The sequence below is a fragment of the Ambystoma mexicanum genome, chromosome 4q (assembly GCF_040938575.1).
Source record: "Ambystoma mexicanum isolate Mex_15411 chromosome 4q, UKY_AmexF1_1, whole genome shotgun sequence".
Taxonomy (NCBI): Eukaryota; Metazoa; Chordata; class Amphibia; order Caudata; family Ambystomatidae; genus Ambystoma; species Ambystoma mexicanum.
This window is the reverse complement of record NC_090928.1, coordinates 1128871100-1128896375: the sequence shown is the minus strand read 5'-3', so window position 1 is coordinate 1128896375 and position 25276 is coordinate 1128871100. Positions and strand designations below refer to the sequence as shown.

Genomic DNA, 25276 nt, shown 5'->3' with positions numbered 1-25276 from the left:
ATACCTGCTTCATTGAGAAACAAATTGACCGTGGAGCACATAAGCAACTTTGCCTTTTCACAGAAGACAAGAGTCTACTCGACCCAGCCCAATCGGGGTTCCGACCCTTCTGTGGAACAGAATCTTCTCTGGTCTCCATCTGGGGCAACCTAAAAATAACTGCCGACTCAGAAGGGTGTGCCGCACTCGTCCTCCTGGATCTTTCCGCAGCCTTTGATACAATCAACCACACAATACCGAGGAAGAGGCTCCACACCCTAGGCATCAAAGACTCTGCCCTTAATTGGATCACTTCCTTTATTTTCAGTCACTCACAAATCGTTCTGCTTCTGCCTTTCTCCTTCGTCCCCCACCCAGTCATAAAAGGGATGCCGCAAGGGGCACCCCTTTCACCACTCTTTGTCAACCTCTTCCTAAACCCACTACCAGCTCTCATCCACTCATGCAACATTACCTGCTACAACTATGCAGACAATACTCAGTTCATTTTGAAAATCCCTAAGATCCAAACCTCGCCACCTCTCAACCTTGTCTCTTGTCTCTCGGACATCGACCATTCAATGACCAACAACTACCTAATCGTCAACCCATACAAATCGAAGATCCTAATATGTGGGGAAAACTGCTCTGATGACCAGCCTTTACCGTGTCCGGCTGCCCTCAGACACCCACCTGTAATCTTCACTTCCGTCAAACATCTTGGACGTATCATGACCACAGACCTGTCCCTCTCCAAGCACATTAACTCTGTATCCAGAACCTGCCACTTCCACCTAGTCATCCTAAAACAAATATGTCCTTACCTCTCTTACCCTCAAAGAGTCTCTGGATTACTGGCCGTTACCATCTCCTGCCTGGACTACGCCAATGCCCTCTACCTCGGCGTCCCTGCATACCATCTAAGGAAACTTCAAAGTATCCAAATTGCTGGAGCCAGACTGCTCCTCACCCTCTCGTCCAGAGAACACATCACCCATACACTCTGAATTTTGCAGTGGCTCCCAGTTAGCCTACGAGCAACCATCAAAGCCATGTGCATCACAAACTGTGCACTTCTTAATGCGGGACCTGAGTTCTTCAGAACAAAAGCATCCACTACCATCCGCCCATAAACCTCTGATCGGGCTCAGCTCTCCTTCTGGCTATTCCACTGCAGCACTCCACCAGGTTTCTCTATCCTACCTCCCACCATCTGGAGCACTCTTCCTCTGTACATCTGCCACCCAGACTCTCCTTCAAAAAAGCCCCAAAAACCTTGCTTTTTACTGAATTATTGTGAAGACCCCATAAATCCACAGTATATTACTATCTCCCCAGCCAGTGGCGGCTGTTTTGTTCGAGATGTCACTGACCTTTTCCAAACACCTGACGGTGCCCGCTGTGTTTGCAGTGGCCCAGACCACACACACTTTCATACAGCTATCTTGACCCTGTTTTGCTTTTCAAAGAGTGCACAGACAAATCTTTTTTCTCTTAACAATACAGTGTATGAAAAACCTTGAACTCTGGGAGGCAATTACACACACATACACACTCTTAGCTAAATAATAAACTGGCTCTTATAAAGCATCTTATTAATCAAAAAGCATACATAAACGAATAAACTCAACACAGAATAAATGAAGCAAAGCAGTCTAAAGAATATACATCACTGTTGGCACAGCTTTAAAGAATGCCCTCCTCTTGCCAGAATCAGCTGAAAAGCCCCTAAACAGTCAGGAAAGAGACCACGGCAGCCAACAGGCCCAGAGCAAGGCGTTCCCCCATCCAGGTTGAAGCTTTCTGCCAGGTCTCTTCAGTGTCCCACATTTTAAGCACTCCGCAAAAGCGGGTTGGCATCTTCTAGAATCCTATCGCCTGAGTCTCTACCCGTTCACAGTTGCCGTGTACCCCCGGACGGAGTGACCCATAGTAACCTCAAGCAGCAGAACACTTACCTTTCTCAAGAAAGTAGCAAAAATAACTCTAGAACTTATCCTCAACTTTGACAATGTCCATAGCAATGTTATCAGGTACCAGTCGGCCCCTGCGTATCCCAGCCTGTTCACGTACATTGTCATTGGATAAGCAATGCAAACCAACATAAGCAACGAATAACTTTGAAAACATGTTACCAGTGAAATAGTGCTAATGATGCTGAAAATATGTTGACGGCTCACAGCAAGTGCAGCTTTCACTGAGGCATGGAGCGAATGTCCATTATGGCTCTGAGCACACCATAATGCACTGTGCACGGGCGTCATATTTTAGCTCAAAGTATTACAGACCCTGCCTTCTCTCGAGCACAATTAACTGATTCACAGCACTCATACATGTAATGCCACAGGATTGATGAAGGGCTGCACCAGGCATGTATAGAAAACGGGCAAATCGCAACAATAGTAGTAGAAGCACAGTGGTCTGATAGACCCAATGCCACCACCACCCTATCGTACACCTGACTCACCTAGAAGAATCTAGAAGCGCAACCTGTGCGCCTCCGGTGGCAATTAGCTGGAGGATAGACTGTTGTTGCTGCTAGCTGTTTTTTATCACAGCTGCAAAAGCTAACAGAAGAAGCCAAATACCTGAGTGGGCGCCCTAAGCATCAAAGCGCCACTAATGGCAGCAAGGTACGTATGATACACCACTCCACTGGCCGCAGGCATGGCTAACCACACACATCAGTATACAGCAAGGACTACGACAACAATGTGGTTGTGTTGTTCACATAAATTCTCTGCCTACTTACACCAGATTACGCCTCAAAACCTCTGACCGCAGAATGCAGAGCAGACCTACGATAAATTTGAGCACACTGAACACATAGCGAGTCTCTAGCACTGAGGCCACCCCTACTCTTCTCAGCATCCATCCACATGCCTGACCTCATGGGTTGCTTCTCTACCGAAGCCTGGCCAGCCCTTCTAAGTCTTTTGTTTGGCCAAATGCACACATGCATCATAAACATGCTCTACAATCTCCAACACTCTGGACTTCGTTCCTCCAAGGGCGTTCCTACTAACAGTGCATTGAGACTATAATGGTAAAATTGGGCTATGCAAATGACACATACAATGCAGTACTATATAATTCAGTCCTCAAAAAGGCTTTTTATCAGATAAATTAAAATCGTACAAAATAACTGGAGCTTCTATCTACCAGAGATTGAATTTACAAGAGACCTGCTTCCTGCCTAATTACACTAATAGGGACTCCAGTTGGAAGAGCCAGAGCTCTCTGCCACAACAAGGCCTCTAATGTCCACCAGTCAATGCCAATAGGCTGTGTTTTGACACCGTAAATTAATCTGGGCAATCTTTTAATTTTTATATCCTTGTGATAATTCCCAGTGGATAACTAGTGATGCTTTAAAGTTATATCCCTTCAAACATGCCCACAATCTAAACGAGGAAGGCCATTATTTGTACATGCAATGACACCACTCACATAGGATAGTGCAGCACTGCTTCGGTCACTCATGACCATAACTATTCCATGGTGTCATATCCTTTGGAATTTCATATTGATCTGGATTATATGATGCATGTGCACATAAATAGATCTGCAACTACATGTCTTGTTGGGCTGGAATCGTTGTTCTTTGGACACCTTGGCCACCCTCTGAGCTTTAGGACCAGACTTGTCAAATGATTAGTTTAGTATTGTTTAGTTTATTTGTTTATTATTGATATAGCGCGCCTAACCCTGAGGTATCTGGGCGCTGTGCATAGATAATACAGTTACACTTGCAGCAGACAGGATAGTACTAGTGACCAGGTTACAGGTGGTCATTGGGGCAGTAGCAACAGTCAATAAGGCATGAGATGAGACCACACAATTTACATAAAGTCTAGGGACTAGTAGTCCTGGATATATAGTGCACCATGCGATGGAGCAGAGCAAGACTGGACTATACCTTTGTCAAATGATAATGGCCAAAGTTGTAAATGACTTAGAGAATGACAAGAATAATAACAGAAGCGCTAGGCAAAGTAGTGAAGGATTAATGATGCAGAGGTGGGTCGGGGTTGCCTTAAAGCAAGTGTGGTTGAGGTATAATTAGATGAACAAGGTGGTCTGGGGTTGACTTAAGTTCAAGAGCGGCCATTGTGATGGTTGGGTGAGGAGCCATTCTTTCACTTTGGATCTGAAAGACCAGAAGGAGGGTTCGACTCTGGTAGCTGAAGGGAGGGAGTTTCAGCACTTGGCTGCAAGCACTGGGAAACTCGATCCCCCTGCCGTTTTCAGTTTATACTTGGCTATATTGAAGTAGTGCAGGTATGAAGATCTGGTGGGTCTGGTAGAATGGTGCCTTGAGAATTTGTCTGACAAGTATTTGGGGGCTATATTGCCCAGACATGTATGTGTAATAACAAGTGTGCGAAGTTTGATTCTATCTCGTACTTGTAACCAGTGAGAGTTGCGTCTGAAGGTCGAGAAATGGCTGGAACAATGTATGTTCAAGGCACAGCGAAGTACGTTGTTCTGGAGAACTTGTAATCTGTTCAAGTTGGGCTCAGAAGCGCCTAAGGGATAACCGTAAATGTTTATTCATGTTTATCCCTTTCATGAAGTTGGGCTTTGAGCCTTCTGTTTTCAGGAATATGTGTTATCTGTTAGCACGCTACAAGATAGGTCTATGAAACTGTGTCGGCAAGTGGTGTACAGCTACATTTTGCCAGAAGATCACTACATGGAACAAGGAGCTCATTATTTTTATTTTTCAGGTTTGTCCTCCAAAGCCTCCTTCAGGAACTATGGGCATGAAGAAGCCTGCTGCTATCCGTACCTCGATGTACAGGACAGACCGAAAGAGGACCCACAGCATAAAGGCAGAAAAAGCAGACAGCAATGAGTAGGTTCAAATGAAATGTTTGCTCTTTTTCACAAAATCCTTTTGAGATTGCTGTGATTGAGTTTTGTATTGTGGTCTCGTGTGTGATTGCTTACCATAGTGTAAGAGAGATTTTCCTTTAGCCCTGTGGTCAGGGTCTTTAGTAGGGATGTAACGGTATAACGGTATACCGTTAAAGATACCGTGAACCTCTTAATTGAACAATAATAACCGTCACATTGTTTATAACGTTATACTGTTCATATCGTTAAGTGTGCTTTTCAATCTGATTTGGAAAGGCTGCAGTAAGAAATTGCTGCGTAGTCTTGGTTTTGCACTGTTGGATGTGCCGTCTGCCAAGTAGTTTCAGTTGGAGCAGTTTTTAATGCCATTCCATAAACCACACGTGCCTTACACAAAATCAATATGTTAGCAATAGGAAGAATAGATACAGTGCCAAGAAGGAAAAGGGTTTACTTTGGGGTGGCGGCTTTGGGGTTTATATATTTATAATGGATGATGTTCTCTAAACATATGACAATGGGGGATTTCCCTGGTTCTATCATTGAATTTACATATAATAAGTCACACTGCGAAATTCACTCATCTCTGTGGGTATTCCCTGCTGCCATACCAAAGGGTAACATGTCAGCGATTACTGAAAACCAGAGAGAGAGAGAGAGAGAGAGAGAGAGAGAGAGAGAGAGAGAGAGAGAGAGAGAGAAACACGAACGAACTACCATCAGCCTCCATTGATCTGTGGCATGCAGGTTATCAAGATGGTAGGTAACATGTTCATCTTCACCAGTAGCCACTGGGGAAGCAAAAAGCCTAAATGACCACTTAAGAAAAGCTATTCAGTTTGCTTTGCCAGTTGCAGCAGGCCTCCACCCCACCCCCTCCTCTCCACACTTGTGTTTGGTGGAAGCAAGGCATTTCAGTGGAAAGTATGTTGAAAAGCACAATTCTGGCCCTGGGTGCCTGGTTTTGTTTGTGATGATGCATCTGTCAATTTATGACCTTTTAGAAAATATTTTTTAAGATCAGTTAACTCCACCTGCTATACCGTGATAACCATGATATACCGTCATTTGGCAAGAAGGTTATCGTACCGTCATAAAAGAAATACCGTGACACCCCTAGTCTTTAGTAATGAGAACTAGAGAAAGGAGGGTTCAGCCTTTGAAACAGTGTTGGCGCTCTAAGTGGAAATTGTTACAAAGAAAAAGAATGGTGATGGTAGAGATGCTGCAGTAGAGGGATGCCACAGAGGCTGACCTGGGCTTGGGCAAACTTAGAAGAGAAAAAGCCCTCCTGTTGCGCTTCTCGAAGTTAAATGAATATTCAAACAAAAGTGTTCAGATTCCTTATAGTTTTATTTAAATTGCAATTCTAATCAAAAATTTGATTTGCACATTTGCGTCCAAAATAAAGTAAATGTTTGTTAGAGCAAAGTAAATTCTTATAAGAGTAACAACAGTATGAGATTATAAGTTGTTCGTACTTAGATTTTAGTCTATATCCTTTGGCAAAGTCCTGTGAAATCTTGAGTTGTTTTCACTAAGATTTATTATTTTGTCCTTTTAGAAAAATCCTTAGTTGAATGCACTAGGTCTTGTTTGTAAATTGGATTATATCCTTGTTGATTTGGGATCTTTATTGGTTTGGAATTCTTAGTTCAATTCGCTAAGTCTCATAAATTGAGAAAGTCCTTAAAGATAGAAGAATCCTGTTGAGGTTGAGATCAATGCAGTGAATGCATCAATTTGTAATGTTCCCTTGGGTTCTAGTGGTATGCAAACCTCGTTCCTAGGTTTGAAGAGATACTAGTTCCTCAACACGTGTTTCTCCACCGCACAGTCGCGGTGGTTCTTCAGGAGGAATATAGGATGAGAATCAAAGGGTGTATGAGAGGAAGAGGAAGAGGGAGATTGGGGTTAGTTTGAGCAGTGAGTCTTATGCTGTTAGTTCTAAGTGATATGGGTATAAATATAACAAATGATGTTTACTTACAAAGTTGTGGTCAGGTCAGATTAATTGATGAGATTAGTTCACTTCGTTTGTACTGGAATGAATGAATTCCGTTTGTTCTGGTCTGTAGAAGTAAGAGGCACTATGTTATGTGTGTTGGCATTTTAAACTGAACATATTCAAATGCTTGGTCAACAAGACACGTCGAGCAATGCTTGAAGTGTGCTCGTAAATACGTGGAAGTGTCTTTTGGCAAATATAGCAAAGGTGAGTAGCATAGATCCGATTTAGAGTGTGGTTAAAGTTCCCTCTGAGCATAAGGTAATATCACAATTACGTAAAGGCAGGTATGGCCGTTAGGCAGAAGAAGATAGGCGTAAATGGATCCAATATCCATGCAGTGCTAAAAGTATGAAAGGGGTAGTACTTAAATAATGCTTACCGATAGGTTTCCAATGTTATTTCTCGTTCGTAGGTGTCTGCAGTGTTGATGTAACAATGTGTGTTTATAGGAAATGCGTTTTCGTGCAGCGACGTGTGCGTGACGACGTCATCCGTACGTACATTGTCGCGTGGTGTCGTCATCACGCACACGCTCTCTAGGCGGCTAGAGAGCCTTAGATTCAACCGCTAGGATGGACAGTTGTATATTGGAGCAAAACGTGATTTGCTATTCTAAGAGAAAAAAGTTGTGTGAAAAACATAATATATGATCCCGATTGGTTGGAGAAAAGTTTGCAGAGAGTCTAGATCTCTGGCCGTGAGGTCACTCGGGAAGACATGTTTGGGCACTGTGTCTGCTCAGTGGTGGGAAACTTCCTCTTGGTTTGAGGAGTTGACAGTAATTATTGAGCTCAGGTGATGTATGTGTTTCAATTAAGTGGGTACTTTGGTCACTAGCGATATCGGTCTCCAGTCATATAGGTACATGGGGGAGACCGATATGAATGCATAAGACTTGCTCATTATTTGAGTTAAAGTACATAGAGTGTTTCATGGTTAAAAAGAGGGTGGGATCAACATTAGGTTGTGGTAAGGAAGCAAAGAAGTTATGCGTGGTGTTACTGCTGAGGTGGCGAATATGTGGGATGTTTGAAAAGATAATTAGTACGATATGATAGTGGTGAGTTTTAATGATTTAGAAGAAATGGCATATCTCTTGGTCTGTGTTCGGACCGGTGTGGCAGGTATCCATTAAACAGATCCAACATGCTTCTTGTTGTCTTAGTTTGAGTTCCAAGTTGCATCCTCTGGGGGCAGGTTTAAGTTTGACAATTCCGTAAAATCTGATTTGGCTGATCTGAGTCGGTTGATGTGTTTCCATGAAGTGATTGGCTATTGGTGATCTCATATCTTGATTAGTGATTGCCCAAATATGTTCACTGATTCTGGTTTTGAGTTTCCTGATGGTACTCCCAATGTAAAGTTTGTTGCAAAGGCAGTTAATGATATAAATGACAAATTTACTGTTGCAGTTGATGAACTGTTGAATAGTGAATTTAGTGCCATTTGGTTTGGCAATGGTAGTTCTCACATTGGCCCTCATTACGACCCTTGCGGAATTCGGAAAACGATGGCGGAAATGCAATACCGCCATCGAATAGCGCTCGGTGCGACTATGACCCGTCACCGCAAAGTACGAAGCCATTAGCGACACCGCAGTGAACGCCAACGCTAACTGCACCAAGCACGCGCGCGCGCGCCATGCCAAACCGCAAACACCACCATGGCGCAAGGGTACGCCAATTCCGACCCTAGCGGACATGTACCTAACGCCATCAAGCATGGCGGAATGTACCATTCCGCCATGGTGAGAAGTACGGCATCGCGAATCAACCGTAAACGGCCCCACTGAGTGCCTGTACACCGCTCCCTGCCCACAAAGTACAACTCCCCGTAGGTGCAATGAAGTCACAATGCAACCATTGAAATGTACAAGTCACCCATGCATGCCAACGAACAAAAGAAACACAACAGGGGCCAATGGGAGCTGCAGGGCACAGATGGCACGAATACAGAAGCCATCCCAATGGACATGACCACAGTCCCCCACCAAGAAACGCACGCAAACACAGGCACCTGTGACCAGCAATATTCCGAGAATCACATCATTCCACCAGTCCACCTGGCTGACCGGCATCTGTTACACAAAACCCAATCCCCCGCCCCTGAGCATGACAACATTCAAACTGTCATATTGGCAGCCCCCATCCCTGACCTCACGGGCTTCGTAGGCAAACGCGCCCAGTACAGTACCACGCAACTAAACTCCGAAGCTGGAACCCAATGCAGATCTCCTCACAATACATCGCCCCCCAAATAGGCATATGCCACATCACTTGCAAAGAAAAACGCTACACGGGCCAAATCAGAATAGAAATTTAATGCACATCAAAATCACCAAGCCCATACAGCCATCAGGCCATGAACTCCAAAACACTTTTCACCATTGTGGGCTGCATCCGCAAGAAATGACCAGCCACTACTTGTGTGACGCCCTGTTCCCTCATGGTACACAGAGCCACATTCACGTACGAAAAGGCAACATGGAAGCGCACAGAACCGCAGGGCCGTCCCAATGGGGAGGCACTAGTCCAGCTGAAAGGCCGAAATGTTGCTCCGAGCCACCAGTACTGCGTAAGGGCATGTGGGCCATTGGCGATCGTCCCATAAGATCGTAATGCTGCTCCACTGATTAACACGAAGCAGCAGGTGTCGGGAGTAAAACCCATCTGCAGGAGTGGCATACAGATGGCAGTGGCAAAAGGGGAGGAGATACCTGTCAACCAAAAGAAAAGAAAAAGAACAGAATGGCCATCAGAACTACATTCGAACAACTCACTTCAATGATCACACTAAATCCACAGCCATATGCATGCTAGCCCACTCCAAAGGATCATCACCACCCCAAAACCACTTGCGACTCATAACCATCTATATCGAGGTGCAAACACCATCACAAACGAGTGTACCTGTGCATGCGTCTGTCAAAACAGAATCCATCAGATGGGAATGTTAACGTGCATGGACACAAGTGTCTGAGGGCGCGTCGAGACAGGGAGGGCTCAACAAGGCCAGATAGACGATGGTCCCACTATGGCAGCCCTGCATCACATAGCGTAGGGGAGGCGGATAGATCCCAAGAAGCCCTGTACATGGCAAACTCTGTATCAAATCACCTGCCCATGCATCCATTCATCATTCCCTCATCCCGGGATTAAAACGCCTGAATATTTACTCACATAACATTAGAAATATCCATTGAGTCTGTGCGTTATGCAGCCTGCAAAATCCACAGTGCCCCAGCCCGTAATTCCAGTGTAGTGAAGTAACATGTATTTGGGAACGTCCGGCCTCATCGCCCACGTCGCTATTGCGCATCCCAAACTATTCATATCAATCATTGCATCCTCGCCATGGCCCCTGTCTCAAGGACATTGAACAATAGTACGTTATATTTGCAGTCAGACCTGTGGGCATTTCCTCGCCGCTAGCTGAAAACCGAAAGCGCCGCCCTTCGAATTCCTCATTTGCAACATCACGTCGAAGAGGCATCTGTGGCCGTTTGAAATCACTAATTATTCCATCGAGTGCGGCTGTGTGTGAAAATGGCAACTGCCTTCACCCACAAATGGGACGCCCCGCCCGTCGTTGCAACTCGGTACAGTGATGCATGAGGGCCCACCGTTACTCGAGTACTACGTTCCACTGACCCTTCACAAGTCTGTTCGCGACTGCACAGATAGTATGTGAAACAATGGGACCACAGCAGAATGAACATATCAACCAGTGGTGGCTGGTGAGTTTGAAAGCTGGTGGGGCGTAAAGTTCCTAGGGGTAATTTGGTCAGCGAGCGCACGCAGCGTGCCCCCACCACACAAGCGAGGTCTGGGGGTTACTCCCCCCCCACCGGAAATTTGGGGAAAAATGGCCTCCAAAATGTGCAATTGACTGTTTACACGCACTGAAATATGGCATAAGCATTAGGTTTTACATACTAATGGTGGTACATTATTCTTACGTGTGCAAGTGTGATGGTGCATTTTACAGCAGCTTGTATTGAGAATAGCTTGTACTATGGTGTATGCATAGTGTGAAAGAGAGTGAGTGAATCTTAGTGTTGCGACTTGCGGCTGTCGCCCACAAGGTATAAGGCAAAAGATACTAGGCATCAAACACACAACATAAAGCACCTGTAATCATTATAACAGGGATACATATAAATGGGGCGAATCATTTTGCATACCCCCCTCGTGCTACATTATCCCCTGACAGTCACCTAAAAAGCTCAGCAAGATGTCATTTTAGCCAAATCATTGCCCTATTGTTCAGCCAGCTTCGTTCTTGCATCAGCCTCCGCTCCACACCAAACACAGACCATGCCAGGCAATCATTAATGAGAACACAGCACCCTAAGCTCTGCTCATCCGAGGCCTGACATCTTCAATTACCATCAGCAGAAAAGTGACACAAAAACGAGCGTGGCCAGGGCCTGACTTCACATACCACTTCCCATGCTTCCACCAAACGCTGCACAACATACTCTTCCAAGCGCCACTCCCAGTTGCAAAACAATGATTAAGCTGCATCGAAAGAGAGCAGCTCCTGGTGCGTGGGACGCTTCATTCACAGAACAGAAGTGGGGGTTGCGCTTTTGCAAATTCACTATTATCGTAATGGGGTCTGGGGAGCACCCATTCCAGGTGAAAGCCAGCCCTCACCCCCGCACTTTTCTCTGAGTTCAATTCCACCTAAATGGCTTTCGACATAATTGGGTAGTGAAATGTGTATTGTTCAATAAACATACACTTAAGAGGCAGAGTCTCATTCACAGAATTACACTCCTTGCCCATCCCATTTCCTACAAGCAGATGCGATCAATAGCCTTCACCGAAAGGGGTTGGGGCCTCCAATAACATACCAGTAGCTGTTCGCATGCCAGCCTGACACATTAAACCCCCAGCCCCCGATGGAAGGGGCTGCAATGCAAAGGTAGCGCCCATGTGACATTACACCACCCCTCCCCCGTGCGGAATGGCCACAGATCACACAGTGCGTGAGGGATCATTTAAGCTGGTGCTCAGACTGCTCGCCGTTAAAGGGACAGGCTCGCAGGCAGCCAAAGGCATCAGAGACTCGCTTACCTTTCACTTGCGTCTCGTATCCGGCGATGATTTCTTTGTCCTTGAACCTGCTGGGGTGTTGACATGGTTCCAGGATTTAAAAACCACAGGGCCTTTGGGTCTTTGCCACAGCCGAGCGCCGATGCAGCAGGGCCTTATAGCCACGCATGGACAGTGCAACTTTTCCAAAGTGAAAGTGGGCCGTAGGTGGCACGTACCCTACGTCACCACCCCGCTCCCACACTCAAATGTAATTGGCTGGCAAACAGCCAATGACATTTCTGTTTCTATGTGTGTCATCAGGACACAGACACAGTGGAATCGTATTGCGCTATTTGCGTATATGTTATTACTGGCGGGGCCAGAACTGAAGCGCCCTGCCAGCATCCTACTTGAAATGGGTTTACGTAAAGTGCGTGGAGCTACGAGCTCCACGCACTTTACTGTAAGAAAAGCTGCGTAAAACGGGACGCGCCCCGCTGTTATAGCCAGCCCTGAAGACTGTGAAGCTCACAGCTGACTGAGCCTCACGGTAATGACTGGTATTTAATTCTTATTGTGATTGCAGCATCGATGCGCTGCTGCTGGCAATGAAAAGGCAATGAAAAATACAATTTGTATTTGCCAATACTCATCAAGATCTGGGAGGGAAGTCCAATAACTTTAAATTAAATATACCTCGGCAGGGTCCTTTGGGGGGGGGGGCGGCGCCCCCCCGCCCTATGAAAGCGGCCGCCACTGATATCAACCAATCTTACACGGCCATCGGGTACAAATACATGATTGCAATAGCAAGATGCCATTCCCCGAATTGCAGCGTTGTGCGCGGGACGTGCTCGGCCAAAGGGGAGAGCAGTTTGCACAGGTGGAATTAATCACCACAGGTGGAGGCCATACAGCCTGAAAACACATAAATTGCACAGCCAGTCTCCTCCCACAACCACACCGAAATGCTACCGGCAGGACTCGCGATGTTGGCCCTGGGGGACCTGATAGCACTGCAAGTACTCCAACTCCAAGAAGAAGACGAACACCAACTACAACCGGCCGCACGGAGGAGACGCAGGAGGAGGAGGAGGCCAAGGCAGGGCCAGCAAGGGCCGCCAGCACAGCCACTACCACCACGCAGGCAGCCCGCAATCCCACGCCTCCGAGCACATCCGTTCAACCTCACTGATGAGCAGATCCACACCCTCTACCGTCTGGACCGGGACACCATAGCCGCCATTGTGGACATGACACAGGCTGACCTTGTCAGCATGATAGATAGCCCAACCGCCATCCCACCCCTACTGAAGGTGGTGTCTGTACTCCACTTCCTGGCCACAGGCACCTACCAGCACACAGTCGGACAGTTGCATGGCATTTCTCAGCCACTGTTCTCACGGACACTATTTCAAGTGCTCGATGCCCTCCTGCAGCACGCAGACGACTACATCTCTCTACCACGCTCGGAGCAGGAAATTACCAACACAAAAGTGGGATTCCATGCACTTGCCGGCATACCGGGTTGCATTGGTGCCATCGACTGCACCCATGTGGAATTGGTCGTCCCACATGCCATGGAGGCCCAGTACCGCAACCGAAAACAATTTCATTCCCTGAATGTACAAATGGTGTGTGACTCCAACAGGATCATTACACATTGTTGTGCCCGATTCCCTGGATCAACCCATGATTCTATGGTCTTGAGGAACTCTACAATACCACGCTACATGGAGCGACACGCAGGGAACAGATCCTGGCTACTCGGTGAGTCTCATTACATGCATGATTATGTGGGGTATGTGATTTGGCAATGACCTGGCAGGAAGGGGGGGGGTGTGCGTACGTAGCAATGGCATTCCACATCATACGTTTCTCGTCCACATACAGGTGATGCTGGATATCCACTGAAGAGATGGCTCCTCACACCAGTCCGGAACCCACGGGACCAGCATGAGGAGGACTACAACCATGCCCACTCACGTACCCGTGTAGTCATTGAACAGGCATTCGGCCTACTGAAGACTCGTTTCCGCTGCCTCAGCAGGTCTGGCGGGGCACTCCTGTACCGCCATGAGAAGGTTGCAAAGATGGTCATGGCATGTGTCATGCTCCACAACATGTGCGTACGTAGAAATGTGCCCATGCCCCCTGACGCAGAACTGCAAGCACCTGATGATGGTCATGATGAGGGTGGGGATGTGGCAGCACCTCATGGAGTCTGCGAGGCACCGGAGGCCCGTGACATTCGTCAGCATCTCATTGATGCATGCTTCTAGCACTCACGCCTGGTGGCTGATACATGGACACGGGACTCGTGGCACTGTGTGTGTCTGGGACATGCACAATATGGACTGTACGCCTATGATGGCCTAGTACACAAAGATCAATGTCCACACATCTCATTGGTTGATCGTGCACTGTTTATGGCATATGTGATATCATGTTGAACACCCTATCGACCCGCCACCCAAGTGAGCCCAACACACCCCCTCCACCCTCCTACCTCCCCCCCGAACACCAGTGTCCAAAGATGCTCATTGTCAGTGGGCTGTCGCTATTGCAAGCCCCCTCTGCGGGTATCAGGGGCACCCCTGCCTGTGGAGCGCAGGTTCCTCCCAGATCTACGTTGGGGGCTGCCCTGGATGGAACTTGCAACGGATGATGTGTCTGCCTGCTCACGTCCATGCATGTCCCTAAGGGTTTGTGAGAGCTCAGTGAGCACACGGCGCACTGCGGCAAGTTCGGCACATACGTCTTTGGACGTCGCATGCAGTTCCCCCCTCAGGCTCTCGGTGCTTCTCTCCATTTGGACTCTCAGGCTCTCGGTGCTACTCTCCATTTGGAATCTCAGGCTCTCGGTGCTACTCTCCATTTGGACTCTCAGGCTCTCGGTGCTACTCTCCATTTGTGCCCTTAGCGTCTCTGTACCTCTCTCCATTTCTGCCCTAAGTGTCTCAGTTGATGTTTCTATGTCTGCCTTAGTGCCCCCACATTCATCGGCATGGTCCTTGAGGAGCGTGGCCAGTTGCTGCTGTTGCACGATTAACTGGTCGAGGGACTGTTGCCTCTGCTGGGCCATGGCCATTTGCGGGGGTGTCACAGAGGGGCTGTTGTCCTCATGTTGCCTTGCCACAGGGCTTGTGGGGGATGGCCAGTCGTCGTCTTGTGGGTGCCCCTGCGTGGTATCCTCATGTTGTACGGGATGGGACAGACAGGGGGATTGGGACAGGTCATGGATGGATCTGACTTCGACATCCCCGTTTTCTGTGTCCGAGCATGCTGCCATCAATGGGGTGTCACCTATGGTGCTGCTGCCACCAGAGGCAGTGCCTTCTGTGGCATCCATTGGGGGGAGCTGTGGTGGTGGTGGTGTGGGCATGCTGGCTGCTGGGGTGCCTGTTGATGTTCCCTCCTCTGTGCTGCCACCTGATTTGTGCTGCTGCCGTGTCTTGATGCGTGCAGCTGAGGTGGAGGGTCTCTGGCCGTTGGTCTTGGCCCTCTTTGCAGGTGTGCTGGTAGGGGTGTCCTGAAGCTCGTCGTTTGGATCGGACCCTGTGGTGGAGTAAAGGAGGGCGAGGGTTATTGATGGGTCTGTGGGAATTGGAATGGCATTGTATCACATGCATTGGGGTGGTACCTGAGGGTGATTTGGGTCGGGGCCTTGGAGGTGCTTTCATTTGTGTGTGGAGTGAGGGTGCAGTTGTTTGGCAGCCTGCAGTTAGGGTGTGCCTGCTGCACGTGTAGTGCGTGTTTTAGGGGTTTTTAATTATTTATGTATTTATTGTGGGTTTTAACGTGCGCTATCAGGCCGATGTGTGTGGACGTTCTCCTGGACATGTGTTTCTGTTGCACTATGTGGACGCATGGTACTTCACATGGATGGACTGTGTGGATTTGGCATTGTTTTATTTGGCCCACCTACCTGAATCTTCGGATGTCTGCACTCCTTTCTCCATCCCTCCGACTCCCTCTATGCTCTCCATTCCGATGGTGGAGGCACAGATTTCTTCCCAGGGGGTCAACTTGATGGGTGATTCAGGACCTCCCCCGGTGGCTGTGGCAATGTTGCGGTTGGCAGAGAGTATGCTGCGGACGCGTATCCGCAGGTCGTCCCATCGCTTGCGGCATTGCTGTGGGGTGCGGGGTGCGGTCCCCACCGCACTTACCCGCTGTGCCACCAGAGCCCATATGGCCTTCTTGTTTGCAAGTGCCGTTCTGGTCATTTGCGTGGAGAAGACGACGGCAGCATTCTCCTGGAGGGTCTCTGTTAGCACGGTGAGTTCCTCACGGAAGAAGTGGACCTGCCGCTTGCGGTCGCACGCTTTCTTCGCTACTTTTCCCATTTTTCTTGGTTTCGCTAGGGTGGATGACGGGTTGGGGTGTGTTTCAGGGTAGTGATTTTAGTGGTTGTGTGGTTTTAGTGGTTTTATAGGTGTACGGCGGGATGTTTCCCGTTCCGGGCCCATGTTTTTACTTCCGTTTCCGTATATTTCCGGTCACCGTACTTTCCGGTAGGCGCACACTGCGGTGACCGCTAAGAGGGGTGGCGGTATTGCACCTAGGGCGCCGTACGGCGGCGGTGTGGGCCGTTTTGGGGTCATTTCCGCCATCGCGGACTTTGCACTTCCGCCATGGCGTGGTGCTCGTGCCCGATGGGTCGGAATGGGCCGCACTTTGCTCCTTCGTGCAATGGCGGAAACGCTATTTACGCTGTGGCGGTCCGGTCAGTCACTTTCCGCCAGGGTCGTAATGAGGGCCATTGTCTGCATATTTACACACAGAGCATTGGCCACATTTGTAACTTCCTTTGGTTGGTTTCTGAAGCCACATGCTCTATGAGTCGGAGATTCCGGTGGAAGTATTGAGCTCAAAATGTGATGGACTTAGTTCGTTTTTGAGGTTTTTGGCTTTGTTGAAAGTAATGGTTGGTTTTGCTTCCAGTACGGTCGTGAGATCGGAGTCTGATTTAAGGATTGTCCAATATTTGGTGAGAGTTTTCCGAATGGTTGAGTTGTTCGAACTGTAATTTGTAATGAAATTGATTGTTCTGTTGGAATCAATTTTGGTAATATTGGGGTTAGATTTCACTTGTAGCAATGATTGTCTGGTCCTGGTTAGAGATTTCCGATAACTGTTTTTGACAAGTTTGGTTGGGTATCCTCTGGAAATAAATTTATTCACTGTTATTGTTGCTTTTTGTTTGAAATTGTCTGTTTTGGTACAGTTTCTTGTGACTCCTAGAATCTCACCATAGGGTATATTGTGAATGATATGTTTTGGGTGGCTGCTTGAGGCATGGAGTATGCTGTTGACGGCTGTTGGTTTGGTATAGAGTGTTGTACAGGTGGTGTCGTTTTCAATGTAGAAGGTGATGTCCAAAAAATTGATGGTTGTCTGGCTGTATTCTGTGGTAAGTTTTAAATTGTAGGTGTTGTGGTTCAGATAGTTGAAATATTCTTTAAATGCTGACAGTGGCCCATTCCAAATCAAAAAAATATCGTCGATGTATCTGGCCCAAAAGATTATGTTGTTGAGGTGTTTAAATGAAGGATGTTGCCAGGCAAATTCTATTTCAAAGTGACCCATGTAGAGATTGGCGTATGATGGGCGTATTTCGCGCCCATGGCTGTGCCTTGTATTTGCTGGTAAAGAGTTTTATTGAAAAGTGAAGATATTGTTCTGTAATGTGAATTGTAACATTTCTAGGATCATGTTATTGTGATCATTGAGTGAGATGGAACGGGATTTCAAAAAGTATTCTGTGGTTGTAAGTCCTTTATCATGCAGAATACTTGTGTATAGTGATGTCACATCCATGGTTATCAGCCAGTAGTCTTTGTTCCAAGGTATGTTGTCAGTTAGTTGAATGATGTGGGTGGTATCTCTAATGTAAGATGCCAATGAATTTGCCAATGGTTGAAGCTGATGGTCTATGTACTCTGAGATATGTTCTGTGATAGATCCGATACCATTGATGATAGGCCTGCTTGGTGGTAAATTGGTGAATTTTTTGTGGATTTTTGGTAGAAAATAGATCGTTGGAGTTATGGGATGTGTTGTGATCATATATTGATATTATTCTTCGTTGAGTAGTTCTAAATCTTTCCAGTGACTACTCATAATTTGCCATCTTTCTCCAATTTTGATGAATGGGTTGTCATTGATCATTTCATAGCAGTTGCGGTCTCTTAAATGGGTTAGTGCCATTTGTATTTAATCATCTGTGTTAAGTAACACTATGTTTCCACCTTTATCTTATGATTTGATGGTAATTTCAGGATTGTTCTTGAGATTTTTTAATGCTTCAGTTTGACTAGGGTTAAGATTGTTCCGTTGTTTGGTTTTGTTATGTCTGTTTTCTTTGTTGCTGATGTAGATGTCTCAAAGTTCTTTTTGGACTACTTTGCAAAAGGTATCAATGGCGTTTTCTGGCGGTAGAATGGGTGTAAATTTGGATTTGTCCTTGAAAACGCATTTCCTATAAACACACATTGTTACACCAACACTGCAGACGCCTACGAACGAGAAATAACATTGGAAACCTATCGGTAAGAATTATTTAAGTACTACCCCTTTCATACTCTAGTGCCTCTAAGGAACTAAACACCAACCACTGTTTAGGACTGCATGGATATCGGATCCATTTACACCTATCTTCTTCTGCCTAACGGCCATACCTGCCTTTACGTAATTGTGATATTACCTTATGCTCAGTGGGAACTTTAACTACACTCTAAATCGGATCTATGCTACTCACCTTCGCTATATTTGCCAAAAGACACTTCCACGTATTTACGAACAAACTTCAAGCATTGCTTGACGTGTCTTGTTGACCAAGCATTTGAATATGTTCAGTTTAAAATGTCAACACACATAACATAGTGCCTCTTACTTCTACAGACCAGAACAAACGGAATGCATTCATTCCAGTACAAACAAAGTGAACTAATCTCATGAATTAATCTGACCTGATCACAACTTTGTAAGTAAACATCATTTGTTATATTTATACCCATATCACTTAGAACTAAAAGCATAAGACTCACTGCTCAAACTAACCCCAATGTCCCTCTTCCTCTTCCTCTCAGACACCCTTTGATTCTCATCCTATATTCCTCCTGAAGAACCACCGCGACCGTGCGGTGGAGAAACACGTGTTGAGGAACTAGTATCTCTTCAAACCTAGGAACGAGGTTTGCATACCACTAGAACCCAAGGGAACATTACAAATTGAAGCATTCACTGCATTGATCTCAACCTCAACAGGATTCTTCTATCTTTAAGGACTTTCTCAACTTATGAGACTTAGCAAATTGAACTAAGAATTCCAAACCAATAAAGATCCCAAATCAACAAGGATATAATCCAATTTACAAACAAGACCTAGTGCATTCAACTAAGGATTTTTCTAAAATGACAAAAGAATACATCTTAGTGAAAACAACTCAATATTTCACAGGACTTTGCCGAAGGATATAGACTAAAATCTAAGTACGAACAATTTATAATCTCATACTGTTGTTACTATTATAAGAATTTACTTTGCTCTAACAAACATTTACTTCATTTTGGACGCAAATGTGCACATTTATGATTAGAATTGCAATTTAAATAGAACTATAAGGAATCTGAACACTTTTGTTTGAATATTCATTTAACTTTGAGAAGCGCAACAGGAGGGCTTTTTCTCTTCTTTAGTAATGTCTTCCTTAGATACCATGAATTTCCTTTAGCCCCACTAGGTCATTTAAGTGGCAGAGCAGCACAGGCTGACCTCTTAGGCGGTGTGCAGGGTTCTTAACCTGTACAGTGTACACTTTTCACAAATATCCAATGTGAGAATGTCTACACACTATTTTTATGGAGTTTGTACCTCAAAAGACCCTTGAGGTAGAAGAAGGGACCCGAAGAAGGGAATTTCACTGTAGGAAAAGGCTTGCCAGCAGTGCCTAGAGTTGGTGGAGCTGAACACTGGGTCCTCGCAGCAGTTCTGCAGCAGGATCTTTTGCAGGTTCTATGAGATTTCCACTGTGCACATTGTTTGTCAAGCATCAAATGATCCAGCAATGACAAACCTGTGCAGGCAGGATCCCAAGACCCTTGGGAAGACATATTTTTAAAGTTTCAGCTTCTCCTCGGTCGAGGATCAGGAACAGAGGAGCACAAAGGCGCAGAAGCTGTTGCTGGCAGTAGTTTGTGGTTCAGGGTTGCCCTGTCATCCTCTGGTACAAGATTCAACTTCTGAGGATGGGATCGGCTTGAAAAGACCCCAGGGAAGGACAGTTGTTCAATCAGTCCCATCAGAGAAGCACAGCTACTGAACAAGAACTGGGAGGTGTGTTTGGTGGTTTGGTTGAGCTATAAAAGTGGCTTGCACGTCTGACGATGCAGAGATAGTCCGGAACTTCAGGAGGACGGGCCCTACGAGCAGGAGAGGCGATCCAATGGTTCCCATTGAATTTGGGGGAAGGAGTGCCTGCAGTTGGTTCGTTCTGGTCCTCTGATGAGGCAGAACTTCACCATCGGCTTCTGTGGAGCATCAAAGGTTCTGGTGCTGAGCTTCAGCCCTTCTTTATGGCAGTAGGCCTTCCAGGAGTGCATATCCGAGTTTTAGCAGTAAACTGGGTGAGTGGGTAAGGGATCTGCTTTTCTCCCTCTTCAGAGGGAGTCCGTGATGACTGCACCCAATCACATACCATTCATTATGTAAGCAGGGACCATCCCTCCGCACACAAACAAGCAATCAAGAAGAGCGAAGACACAAAGGAATGAATCCACACTATCGCAGACAGGCACCTGCTTATGTTATTTTATGTTAATATGCTTTTATACTGTGCCAAATCACCAATGTATTAACATTGGAACACCTAGACTTGCCTGGGAAGTGGAACACTTTGCCAGATCACAGGGTGGATAGACCATAGCCTGATGGAAGAAAGAAAATGAGCGAGGGGAAGATAAGAAGAGAAAGTGGGAAATAGATGATAGGAACAAAAGGAGGGAGATATGCAGTGGGGGAATAATGTTTTGTGATAGCATAGATGCAATTTCAGTCCTGTTACATGGACTGTGGTTCTACAAAAGGGAGATGGCGAGAAGGCAGGCTTACTAAGCAGCATGTCCACTCGAGACCCGTCGAGAGAGTGAGAGACGGGTAGAGGAGAACCAAAGCAACTAAGTCAGGATGGATGAATTCGCTGTGAAATGCAGCATGCAATGTGTGGTGTGCGGATGCTCAGATAAGTACAATGGGCCATAAATTCTGGGAGAAATCTATAAGCTTATTTGGCCAAACTCCCATCTTTTGTCTCTCCATTTCTTCTTCTCTTTTTTTGTACTTTTGAGACAGCTGCTAAAATTGATTGACATGCAGAAAGTGTGCATGTTAAGGATTGTAGAAGATGGAGAATCAAAAGAGTGCTCTTCGAAGCCCCTTTTTCTTCTCCATCATATCCACCCTACTTGTACACCCCTTATTTAAATAATCTTAATTTTATTTGAATGTTTCTTCAGCACTGGCTCAACCCATAGGGTCTCTGAGCCCCTGATTATAAAACCGAAAACAGAAATGTAACAGTTTGGTCACCAGTATGTTATGGAAATGCAGTATCAAAAGTGACATTCAGATCACAGCTTCCTCGTAGAGGCAGGTCAGCGCACACAGACAAGGAGAGACATGGTTGTCAGCAAGTATGTGAAAGGTCAGAGTTGCGGGAAAAGGATTGTACAACTACTGTCTCTTTAAACGCATCCAGAAAATGCACTTCGTCAGCATAGGTGGTGAGGGCGGTAAAGGGTGTGGTCATGGAAGGGGCGAGGGATCATGGATTAGCAAACCACATCTTTTCTTTAATAGAGGACACGAAACAGAGTGTGATTCTTCAGATAAGGCAGAGAATAAAATGGAATTGCAGAAAGAATACAAACAATGGGGGTAAGCAATACCTCTTTTAACAGAAGATACTAGGTTGGATAATACCCAATCCAATTATGATATGTGGTGATACTGGAAAGTGCCTCCGACGCCTCCAGTTTTGGGGCATTCAGAGAGTAGGGTGCTGTCAGAAAAGAGAATGAAATCCCACAATAATCCTGGTCAAATTCATCAACTGACTGCTGAAGAGTAAGGAATAGACGTTGTAAAGAGATAGGACATAGCATTGTGCCTTGGATGTAGAACACAATGATGGTCATAGGACCAACCATATCCCTTGCTTATTGCTAAGCCAGACAGTTCAGCCAAAACCCTGCTTGCAGTTGGGAAACTAGAAAAGGATGTAGACAAGAATAGCAAGTAGGAGTACAACTAAAGCACAGCTTGAAACACTGGAGATAAATCCTTGTGTCAAATCGCAAAGGGGATTCTGAGCTTTCAAATGTCTGGACCGGTGAACTGGGTGAGGTGATTAGCCCTGGCTGCTGGCAGAGATGCTGTAACAATGTCCGCTTGACAAGCATGGATTGGGGTATGAGGGCCTCCCAGATCAAATTACTCTTCAGACCTAATTGAACCATGGAACAATTGTTCAAGAGACATCTTTCATAGGGTGACTAGTGTTGGAAATGTAAACAGGCAAGCTGCCCGTTGAGCCATCTACTTTGGTTCTGCAGCAAAACCAAAAACTTTTGTGAAGTAGTATGTGAGAGGATGGACTTGGTGTTGGAGTGTACCATCCCTAGAAGGGCTTCCCTTGTGATTCTTGGGGATACCACTCTATTAGCGGATCTGTCATTATCAACTCATGCTTGAGAAATGGATGATTCTACGTGCATGGAAATCCTTCAGTACCTCTGCATTGATGATTGGGTGGAGGAATTGTTGATCTTGTCCATGTATAAGAGGGCCATTTTCAAGCACAGATGGGAAACTAATACATTTAATGATATATGGGGATTGTTCCTGGATATATGGCTGGTATGCTTACTGGATGGGTTCTTTGTACAGTTTTCATTGATTTTGGTTGCCCTACTGGTATTGTAATATAACCTGCTGTATAGATTGTATGCATGCTTTCATGATGTGTTTTTCTTTTATGTTTTTTTCTTTTTTTTGTCATCTTGGTATCATGGACATCCCACTTGCTGTAACCCGATTGCTCTATTGTTTGTTTGCGCTGTTTCTGCTATTATTGCATTACTTTTGCTACATTTTAACTTTGTGTACTTAAAATAAAAATGTATCAATTAGAAGCAGATATCGGGAAAGGAGAATACCTGTATAAATCAGCACTGATGAAAGAGGGAAACAAAAAAAAAAGCCATTGGTGCAAGAAAAAGGCAAGGTTGCAGAAGGGTTTAGAGCATGGACACTTGTAGTAGGACAAAGGGAGAAGAAGAGGAGAGGACCCTGGGAAAGGAAGTATCAGTGCAACTATGGAGAATGCTGCTTACAGCATTTCTTTATTATTCAATTTATTCTGTGTGTATTCTGTGACGCTTTTGATAAACATTGTTTGTGTGCATTGTTTGTCTTTATTATTTTTAAATGTTTATTTTATTTCCTCAAAGATCACATACATGTCACGAAAGTGTATAGAACATTGAAGATATTCAATGTTGAGACATTGAAAGTCTCATCAAAACAGGCTCACCCCTGTTCCTCCAAAACCATCAAGGACCACATTGACACTGTGGCTACTGCTCTGGCAGGCTTTTGCAACCACTTCTTCACCACTAGAGTCTTCCCTTACCCCCTAAGCACTCCCTTGCAAATCCTCTTCTTAAGAAACCCTCTGCCAACCCCTTCTGCCCGGCTAACTATCGCCCAATCTCCATAACTCCTTTCCTGGGCAAACTCCTGGAAAAGCTTGCCATCTCCCAGCTTAATCTTCACACTGAATCTGTTGGCTGTCTCCATGACCATCAGTCTGGCTTCAGAGCTGCCAAAAGCACGGAAACTGCTCTCCTGAACATCCATGAGGACCTGCTCTCCAACCTTGATTCCAACATCCCCTGTGTCCTCATCTTACTTGATCTATCTTCTGCCTTTGATATGGTCAACCATGCCATCCTGCTCAACCATCTCCATGATAACCTGGGTATCACCGATCAGGCCCTGGCTTCGCTGACTTATTTCCTCTCCGATCGACCCTCCAAGATCCAACTTGAGTCCTTCCTTTCTCTCCTCTGTCTCTATCTCTTCTTGTGGTGTTCCCCAGGGTCTAACCTCTCTCCCTGGCTGTTCAACCAATACCTGGCACTTCTTGCCCACCGCATTGCCACTCTCTGCCCCAACTTTAAGTGCTACGCGGATGACACTCAAATCATTTTCAGGCTCCCTTCCACCAACTTTTCTCCTTCTCTCATCTCTGACTGTCTGCCTGCTATCCAGTAGTGGTGTGCCGCCAATGATTTCTGCCTTAATGCCAGTAAGACCGAGATTCTCCTCATTGGCACACCTACTGCTTCCTTTCCTGTTACTCTCTGGCCGGCTTCTCTTGGCCCTCTTCCTGCTCGCACCTGTGAGGCTAAAAACCTCTGTGCCATCTTCGACTCCACACTTTCCTTCTCTCCTCACATCTCTGACGTCTCTAAGAAGTCACACTACCAGCTGCACCTCCTCAGAGGTATTCTTCCTTTCCTCTCCTTCCCCCAGAAACTCACTGTCTCCAGGGCTCTCTAGGCTGGACTACTGCAACAGCCTCTTTCTAAATCTGCCTGCCTCTACTCTCCGCCCTCTGCAACTTATCCAAAACAGGACTGCGAGACGTGTCCTTGGCCTCAAGCCCAGGGATCGTATCTCTCCAGGGCTGAAATCTCTGCACTGGCTCTCAGTGGCTGCAAGGATTAAGTTCAAAACCCTCTGCATTGTCCACAAGGCCTACTGGGGCTTGGGCCTCAATAACTTCAACTCTCTCTTCCTAAATATCTTCCTTCTCTAGCTCTTCGCTCATCCAACTCCTACTCCCTCCGGGTCAGTCGCTTCTCCAAGTAACGAGTTGGTGGTAGATCTCTTTCTTCTGCTGGGGCCTCTCTCTGGAACAGCCTCCCTGCCTCTCGGAAACTTGAGGAGATCCATCTCTGGTTCCGGAAGCATCTCAAGACCTTCCTCCTTGCTTCTGCTTTCTCTCCTCCTCTCCCCTGCTGATCTCCTGGCTGAAACTGCACTGGTTACCTGGCTACCCTCTGATCTCGGGCACAGGTCCCCTCCCCACCAGTTGCACACCTGTGCTGGCCCCTTGGCAACGCTTGCACTCAGGGTCTGTTTCTGTATCCCTGCAGCCCCTTACCAGCACTTGACACCTGATGTCTGCACTTACCACCACACTTTTTTATTTGTCTTTATTTATTTTACTGTTATCCTATGTACTGCACTTCCCCCCCCTCCCTATTCCGCCCCTAGCTTTTCCCTTTCCAGCCTCCCCTGCACTTGCGCAAT

General features: G+C 46.2%; 1 protein-coding gene across 1 annotated transcript in view; it reads left to right on the top strand.

Annotated features, from left to right (window-relative positions):
• Positions 1-25276, top strand: part of DNAH14 (dynein axonemal heavy chain 14) — a 2000441-nt gene that overhangs the window by 90116 nt on the left and 1885049 nt on the right. Inside the window, exon 3 of the mRNA XM_069608705.1 lies at positions 4710-4837. Within this exon, the coding sequence (XP_069464806.1) occupies positions 4710-4837 (128 nt within the window). The remainder of the gene's footprint in view (positions 1-4709; positions 4838-25276) is intronic.